The sequence below is a fragment of the Polistes fuscatus genome, unplaced genomic scaffold (genome assembly GCF_010416935.1).
Source record: "Polistes fuscatus isolate 324 unplaced genomic scaffold, CU_Pfus_HIC Scaffold2, whole genome shotgun sequence".
NCBI lineage: Eukaryota > Metazoa > Arthropoda > Insecta > Hymenoptera > Vespidae > Polistes > Polistes fuscatus.
Genome location: NW_025113096.1, coordinates 12,242,987 through 12,252,337, shown reverse-complemented (window position 1 = coordinate 12,252,337; position 9,351 = coordinate 12,242,987). Strand labels below are relative to the sequence as shown.

General features: G+C 36.5%; 2 protein-coding genes and 1 non-coding gene across 3 annotated transcripts; 1 reads left to right on the top strand and 2 right to left on the bottom strand.

The window, feature by feature from the left end:
* Positions 1-631: 631 nt before the first annotated feature.
* LOC122516598 (flavin-containing monooxygenase FMO GS-OX5-like) lies at positions 632-2,596 on the bottom strand. Its single transcript, XM_043634534.1, has one exon. It carries the CDS (start codon positions 1,890-1,892, stop codon positions 633-635), a length of 1,260 nt encoding a protein of 419 aa, XP_043490469.1. The 5' UTR covers positions 1,893-2,596; the 3' UTR covers position 632.
* Positions 2,597-2,932: 336 nt separating this feature from the next.
* On the bottom strand, positions 2,933-6,463 carry LOC122516031. The gene is made up of 5 exons (XM_043633545.1): positions 6,339-6,463; positions 6,074-6,251; positions 4,979-5,806; positions 3,390-4,906; positions 2,933-2,965 (listed from the first exon to the last, which is right to left on the bottom strand). The coding sequence occupies exons 1-5, from the start codon at positions 6,444-6,446 to the stop codon at positions 2,933-2,935; spliced, it is 2,664 nt and encodes an 887-aa protein (XP_043489480.1). The 5' UTR covers positions 6,447-6,463.
* Positions 6,464-9,043: 2,580 nt separating this feature from the next.
* Positions 9,044-9,118, top strand: Trnaf-gaa. The gene has a single exon. It is a non-coding gene; the product is annotated as a tRNA-Phe (tRNA).
* Positions 9,119-9,351: the final 233 nt, after the last annotated feature.

The following is a 9,351-nucleotide window of genomic DNA, read 5'->3' as shown; positions in this document are numbered from 1 at the left end:
CCAGAATAAGGAAAAGGCCATTGTAAATGACAAATTACCGAAGAAAGCGTACAGCTGAAAAATCATTCGTCAAGAACTTTTATAATGGTTGACGAGTTATATTTCGTTTCTACTCTGTTCAACCGTCAAGTATAATATATATTTTTATATACAATTGATATTTTTAAATGCGCGCAATTTCAGCTCGTGATAGTATAAAGACGTAATGACAAAGGTAAGCGCCGTTAGTTATTTTGCTGAGAAGTGCACAGCCTCGCCAAGAAAGAAATTCTTCAGCTTGATCTTTGTAATACTCTTGTGTAAATGTATAAGAAAACGTTGGTCATGTCACTTTGTTCCTTGTAATACAATATAGTTGCAGTAAATCGATTAAAAAATGTTAAGGCGAAGGGCAAGAGTATCGAGAATACGAAGGCTAAATCGATGATAATCCAAAAAAATATTCTCCTCACTGAGTTGAGCATAGGGTAAAGAAAGATCGGAAAAAATTCGCTTCGGATACGCGAAGATATGTAGTTGCATTCTCTTATGTTATTCTGATATTTTTTCGATATTGCGATGGCTACCCCTTCTTTTGCCCTGATTTGTTTTTCGACTCCACTATAGATCACCAGGTAGGTGATCAGGTATCTTCAAAGTTGTACGAAGTTATAATCGTCAATAATTTTGTATCTATCTTCTCGGTAATGCACTAAATCATCCAAAAACCGCTTACTACTTTCATTATGCAACTTCGCCAACACCGGTGGTAGCCGAATTATACCAGCTGTATTTGCCAAATCATCGTAATATTGACCTTGATCAACCCCCATCTGATGAAAGTGTTTTTTATTCAATCCATTTTTAATACGATTTTCCAATTCTTTCGACTCTTCTTCCAACATTTTCGTCTTCTCTGGAAATGTTCTCTCTCCATGCCAAAAACGTTGAAGAAATCGTACCTGCAAATCAAACATACTAAATGCACAAACATAAAATGGTAATCCCACAATAGCAAGAGTAGGATTTACAATAGAAACGAGATGTTTCCAAAGTGGAGTTACCATATTGGAATCAACCCGAATTCCACATTTTTCCGAAAGAAATGGAAAACTGTATTTGTATCCTGTACAATAGAATATAACGTCGACTATTTCCTTACTGCCATCTTTAAAAACTGCATCGTGTTCGGTCAATTCTACGACGTCTGTTTTCTGGACCACGTTATCGGGAAATTTAGTCAATATCGTATCTTTTGAATGATGACTTAAAATTACGCGTTTCGCCTTCGTAGATATTTCAAGTGCTAAATCCATACCAGAAGGACCAGCACCAATGACAACGACAGTTTTATCATTAAAAATGGTCGGTACTCTGTAATCGTGACGTTGCAGTTGATTTCCTTGGAAAATATTTTGTCCTTTTAAATTCGGTATAGAAGGATCGAAGTAATGACCATTGCAAACCATAATTGCATCGAATTTTTTACTTTCAACAATATTATTCTTTAAATCTTTGACCTTGACCAACCATTTATGGTCACCCGAGATCGGTTCTACATATTCGACGTTATAAAGAAAGCGAATGTATTGTCGCAGTTTAAAATAATCGCAATAAGAATTAAGAAAATTAAGTATTTCATTGCGCGTTAAATAACTTTCTGTTCGATCAGGTATCGGAAAATCAGGAAATCCCATTACTTCTTTCGGCAAATTCGTCCTCAAACTTTTATACATGCTGGTATGAATCGGTAAATTGTACCGATCCAAACCGGTTTCTTCTCTGTAAACCCAAGTACCACCGATTTCTTCAGTTTTCTCGTAGCAAACAACTTCATCTTTGTAATTACCGGAAGTGAAATGTCGTAGAGCAACTAAACCAGCCGATCCTGCACCGATTATTGCAAATTTCATCCTTGGAATGAATAAATCTTTCTAGTGTCTTAATCATTCCCCTCATTTCTTCCTCATCTCTTGCCATCAGCGCGATGTCATCTGCATATGCCAGCGAATACACCTTCTTGCCTCCTGACAGCTCCACTCCTCCCCATCTTCCCTTTTCCAGCTCTTCCTCCAGGTCCGCCAAGAACAGCACAAACAGCAACGGACTTAATGGGCACCCTTGCCTTACCCCCTTCTCCGTCCAGAATTTGCCTCCTAACTCTTTCCCTACCCTCACTCTAGCACTGGTCTCCCTCAATACCTCCTCACATCTTTTCACCAAACTCACCCTCACTCCCCTTTTAATCATCCCCCTAACCAGCTCATCCCTGTCCACCGAATCGAATGCTGCCTTGAAATCCACGTACATGATTATCATTTTCGCTTTTTTCTTAGTTGTTTCCCTGTTTATGAGGTAGTTCAGCACATAGATATTGTCAATCGTTCCCCTACCTTCCCTAAATCCCGCCTGCGTTTCCGGTAATAACCCCTTTTCTTCAGACTCTCTTTTCAGCCTATTCTCCAGTATCCCCACATATATTTGTCAGCACGACAAAATATTGTAGGATGTTTAAATTATAAAAAAATAGTGAGGAGTGCGATCAGAAGTAACAATTTATTAATTTAACACTAACTCTTGATTATACCGTAGCTGGACTTACACTGAACTCGGTTCGAACCGAAACGCTCCTCTTTTATATTCCCCTTATCGCTCTAGAAACCCCTCGGTCCTTCTCGAATATTCATCTATTTATCCACGAGAAACACCGAGTGGTTTCCATGCGACGAAACATGAAACGCATTTCTCACGTGGTATCGCCCAAACAAACGAATGCCGGAAAGAGAAAGTTTCTTTTCTTTATTTCCTATCCTTCAATATTAAGAACGAACTTTAGTATTCTTACTTCTGTTCGTGGTCGTGCTGTCAGGCAATTGGATGTATTATGTTTACCTTATGCAAGAACCAGGACTTATGACAAATCATTTTTGGTTACTGCTGTTCGTATGTGGAATCAACTACCGGAAGATATCGTAGCTCTAAGTGACTATAAAGAATTCAGATTAAGATGTTATACCTACTTTATTGATAGAGATATTCAGCGTGTTTTGTGAATTACGATTTAATTTAATTTAATTTCTTTTTTCTTTAAAACCATATGTTTATTGCTTTGAACCAATATTACTATACCACTATTATAGAACTGTTATACTTTTATTTATGTATTTTATACTTTTATTTATGTATTATTTACTATTTTCTTTTTTTTTTCTTTTTTACATTTATCTACTTACTGTGCGTTACTACTAATATAATGATAAGTTTAATAATAACTACATAATTTTAATTTTTGTTTTGTTTTATCTATACATTATATTGTACTTTACTGTAATTAATGGCCTTTAGGGAGCCTAGGCTCTAGGGTCAATAAAATATTATTAAATAAATAAATAAAATAAATAAATGGTTGCTTCAAGAATGTTTCCGGTGATCTTTTTGATGACCAAACGCGTACCGTTACATAATTGAGGTGGATTCAAATTACGGAGGAGAATAATAGGGGAACCAATCTTTAATCGAAGATTATGTGGTGGCATTCCAGGGATATCTAATGAATTTAAAAATTCAATCGGAAAATTTACACTTTCATTTTCATCAACAACAGTATCGATTGATTTAAAAGACATCAGATCGCCTGGTAACAACTGTTGTATCTGGAAGTTAATTTCGTCAACATCAACGTTTTTGGCTGCCAAAATCGCCCGTTGACTAAGCCATTCATGATTCAAATAATTATTCTGTATATCCGGGAAAATACTCTGAATCAATTCATTTTTATCCTGAACAACAGTGCAAAAATTGTCTGGTAGTTTAATGCATTGCGTATTTGGTTGCAGTTCTATTTTACCGTTCCCAATATCTAGTAGTTGTTCGGAAAATATTTGTGCTGATGGATCATTTTGCAATTGTACTCGCATATTTATGGTCAATCGAAGTGTTTCAACACTTCGCCATAAGAATGATTGTTTCAAACATGCATTAATCTCATCCGCGAAAGTAGAGCGAGGTATAACCGGTAAGGTCTGCCGGAAGTCACCAGACAAAAGTAAGATAGCACCACCGAAAAGTTTATTATTGCTGTTTAAATCTTGCATAGTTCTGTTTAATGCTTCAAGTGAATATTTGTGTGCCATTGTGCACTCATCCCAAACTATTATAGAACTCTTCCGCAACACTGCAGCTATTCCACTATTCTTTTTGATGTTACACATTGCATCTGGTTTATTATGAACGTCTAATGGCAGCTTGAATGTTGAATGTGCTGTTCGCCCACCATCCAGTAAAGTAGCCGCAATGCCTGACGATGCTACTGCTAATGCGATTTTTTGTTGCGACCGTATTTTGGCAAGAATCAACGATATTAAAAATGTCTTACCGGTTCCACCGGGTGCATCCAAGAAAAAAAAACCGCCTTGTTCAGCAGCAACAGCCAGCATAATCCGATCATAAATAATTTTTTGTTCTGCTGTCAGTAATGGTTCACTGTTCATGATAATTGTTGCTAAACTTCCATGTTCATATTGATTTTCTCGTTGTAAATCGGTATTGACTAAGTCGGTGGCTGGACGATTAGGTGATGGCATACCATAATGATTAAGTGGTAAATTTGAAATAAGAACACATAAATCCTCGATCAAGACCAATGCTTCATTGTACATCTCTGGTGTATAATCTATGTTTTGGCATTGATTTGTTTGTCTAATTCGGTGCAAGATGTCTTCTGTCATACAATTTTTATATTTTTCCCACAAAGTTTGTGCTTGCGAGGGATAACATGTCGTCAAAATAATTGCAAACAACTGACGAATGTTATTCGGTGTTGATGTCAACGCAGCATCAGCAAGCGTTAAGTCCCAATGGTTATCGTCTTCTAGCAATTGCAGTTCACGACATGCATCCTGGTATGTATTGAATACTCGACCATTAACTGTTCGTAAAAATTCAAAAGACGTTGGTCCGGGAACATTCACCAATAACAAACGTAAATAGAAGCACTCACGTTGCTTTGGATGTACCGTGTAAAGTCTCCCCAATGTCTTAGCTTTGAATATGCCTGTAATGGAAGGATGTGGTTTTCCTTGTTTCCGTGGCTCCCATTTTTTACTGGATTTGTTCCATGTGAAATAACGTGGAACATCACCATACACCAATGTCTTCGCGAATTGGCCAAAAACATCAGGTTTTTGACACAATGTAAAAAATTCAGTTAGAGTCGTTTTCGGAGCTTCGAACGCTCTTTGGAGAACATTTTCTTCAGTGAAGTATACACGTTGACCGTTTTCAAGATGTATTGCCAGATGTTGGACAGCAGGATCTCTTTCGTGGATGGGAAAGCTGAGAATATGCCAAATAGCTTCATTGCTGCTAATGTATCTGCCCATTTGGTATCGTGCTATTTCGTCATTTTTATTTATGTTTTGTACTTCAAATATGGCCAAATCACTGCCTTTGTTTACATATTTACAAATATACTTAATTGATTTAACAGAACTGCAAAGCTCAACATTGATATGAGCTTTGTAAGTTTTTGAAAGTAGTGGTGAGTATGGTACCACCCACTGATTATCAAACTCAACTTGATTTTGAAAGTTCGGCAGTCGCATTGTAAATGTATGGCCACCATTCTCAGTACTTCTGCGGCGATACATTGGATAACCATCAATATCCGTGATCGTGTCATTCGTATGCGGCTTTGGGAAGTTTTTTTTACATTTTCCATTTTCCATGCACGGCGACGTCATGTTGAAAGCACCGCATGGCCCATGGATCATGTGTTTGGTGACAATATCAAATAATTCTTGATCAATTAATGGGTCTGGAATTTCGGCTGAAATTATTTGATCGATTTCTTCAGGACGGATTCTATCTTTAAGCCAAACCAAAATGTGGGCATGAGGCAAACCTCGCTTTTGCCACTCTATCGTATACAGCCAACAACGTGTGATACCAAAAATTGAATATTTAACAATAAAATCAATTAAGGATTTCAATTTTTGTTGCCTGTTGATGGAAGTAACTGAGCGTCTATTTAAGCTAAATTTACTAAACCATGGTTTGGACGTGTTGACGTAGAAGTTATTTCTATAGTAGTTACCTTTATCAATGTTCGAAGAAATGAACCATTCGTGGAATTCAGACCACATCCTGTCCTTCCATAGTTTTTTAAAATCGCTTGCAGGGAGAAGAAGGGAGGTATCTCTACCGGTGAAAATAGCCCTCTTAGCAACTCTATCAGCAGCCTCGTTACCGATGATACCACAATGTGCAGGGATCCAAAAAAGCTTAACCCTTTTGTCTTTTAACTCTAACTTTCTTAGAAGGTCTCTGATCAAAAAGACCAGATAGGATTTTTTACCCACCATTTTATCAGACACCAGAGCTTGAAGTACACTCTTGGAGTCTGAAAAGATTACGAAACATTTGAACGGAGATTCCTCGATAACCTTGAGGGCGTGGTAGATAGCCATTGCCTCTAAGGAGAAAATTGAAGCTTGTTTGGGAGCTCCAAAAAAAAAAAAAAAATTCACTGACTTTACAACAAAGCAGATATATACTTGATAACACAAAACAGACGTGCAATATTTAACAACTCAAACGAAAGTGCGCGACTTGAACTTGGTCTGAGTGTCAAGCAGCTCCATCTAGCGAGTCGCATTACAGTTTGGATTTATCCCCAAACTTACATATATATATATATATATCATCCTAAATAAATTATATTAAACTATTATTACATCATATCAACTTAATACTAACAAATTCAACTTATTCCGAATTTATAATATATAGTATTAGGTGTACAAATAAGTTTCCGCCGTTTTTTATTAAAAATTAAGTATTTATTCTAGAAGAATGGTAATTTTAAGGTTATATAAAATACTGTCCATCACTTGCAATGACTTTTTCCCATCTCTCAGGCAACATTCGGATCCCACGTCGGAAGAACTCCATGTCTTTGACGCTATCGACGAATCAACCAAATTTTTGGTATCTTCATATGATTTGAACCGCTGCTCCGACAGAGCATGTGCCATGGACCTCCGCGCCGCGCTATCTACATTAAAACGGCGGAAACTTATTTGTACATCTAATAGCATAAAAACCGATCATCATTGCGTACGCTGGTATAAACCTATACAGAAGAACGCATTCAAATTGATTTTTTATTTTTCCTAATCTCACAGATTTTGTTGGTACTCGCTTATTATACATATCTTCAAATTTCAAATTAGTACTTTTCTCCTTTTTTATTACCTTGGTGTAAGCAAGAAGAACCCCGCTGACTAGCGTAGTCAAACAAGTGTCAATCCTTTTATCTTTCCACCCTAAAAGTAGGGTGTTGGCCCGTCGATACGTCCTTATGATTTCTTTGTGGAGAGAAGAATTGTTATTGAATATTAGATACTTTTCTACGAAGGTTCCCATCGTCGATAAACATGGGTCTTTCGTGTCAGATGAGGAAACATTACTATAGTTAAACACCAACAAATGTTTGTGAACTTTGGTATATTAGTAGTAATTAAACTTTGCATGTCATTTGTTTAATTACTGCGGTAGGCTTTACCTGTTTTTTTATTTTAACTACTGATTGTAAGATAAACGTAGAATGGAAAAATTTGAGAATAGTGAGACTGTAGGCGTATATTTCTAAGGTGGAAAAATTATCTTGTAAAAAGTGACGGGACCTAACTAATACTTGGTTATCGTACGAAAAGTTAGGAATAGTTTTAATTGCAGCAGTATAGGTATCACGTTTGGTTTTAAATTCATTTACTTTATTGTGAATTAATTCACCCAGACTAATGTTGTTGTTAAGGTGCCTTGGAGAGTTTATAGTCTCATAATAAGCTTCAAATATTTAAATTTTGTCCTTTTGGTCCATTGTAATAGACATTTTGCTCTACAAAATGACTTATGAGGAAGCTACCTAAATAGCCCTAATATTTAACGGGTTAAATCATTATTTGTTTTATAAAAAAATATTATAAAAATTTGTCTACATCTAGATTCATATGGAAAAGAATAAATAACAAAATATTTTTAATCTACTTATTAAATTTAAATTGCAAATATGTTTTTTCTTTTCTACTTGAAATGAATATAATTATGAACCTAATTTTAACACGCTGTTCTATGTGTATGTAGTACGAAAGTTAACGAAATGTAAAAAAAATTAAAAAAATAACACTTTATTTCTCTGCTTAAGAAATTGTTTCTTAGTTTTATTTTAGACTTTACTGAACATCAACGTTATTAATTTTTGTACCAACGTAATAACGTTTGGGTACAAATTGTGAATGACGAAAATCGTATGCACAAAATGAGTGAATGTCGGCGTCGTTCGTGGGCGATGTTGTTCTAAGTGCGCATCATCGTGTATCGAACGGCAGCTGGATGCGTATGATTTATGTCGATCAAGGAGGAGTCTCCAAAAACAGGCTTTTCGTTGGTGCGACATGGGTTAAAAGGGCGTTTTTGTATTCTCGAAAAAATGGTCGCTAGATACAGTTGCATTTTTTGCACTGATATATTTAATTATTGAAAAAATACATTTATACGCTAATTCTCTTGAAGGCTACTACAAGCATTTTCTGCTGATGCATAGTGTTTAGCTGAAAACACTAAAAGATCCGGTCCAAATGTGGATGATGAGTGAATGTCGGCGCCGTTCGTGGGCGATGTTGGTGTAAGTGCGCATCATCGTGTATCGAACGGCAGCTGGATGCGTATGATTTATGTCGATCAAGGAAGAGTCTTCAAAACAGGCTTTTCGTCGATGCGGCATAGTTTGAAAGGGTATTTCTGTATTTCCGGAGAATTGATCGCTAGTTACAGTGGTCTTTTCTGCACTAGTACAGGAAGAGAGAGTGCATGTGCAATAATTAAGGACTTAACAGGAGGTTAAACTTAATGAAAAGACATTCCTCCATACAACTATGGCTTGTAGTCCTCTCATGAGAGTTTTTATTATAGCGACTATGAATATTAATCATTATTAATATATGTGGGATGCGAGCACCTCCAAGGTGCTCGCAATAGGCATTCGTGAGGAGATTGGACGGTGGGCCCTGGATAGCTCAATGGTTAAGAGCAGTCGCCCGAAAAGCGGAAGATCCGGGTTCGAGTCCCGGTCCAGTCAGTCCAACGGCCCAATTTTTTCACGAATCCTACATATATCTTTATTAATATATTAAAGATTAGTTACAAAAGAAACAAGAAACAATTTTTTAAGTGAGCTATTTTGATTATTTCTAGAGTTCATTTAGCACAGATTAAATAATAATTGTTCGGTGAAATTAAGGTACTTGACCGTTTGTATTGCGCGCGAAATCGGTTAGGTAGCCTTAGATTGGTCGGTATTACAACCTAGTT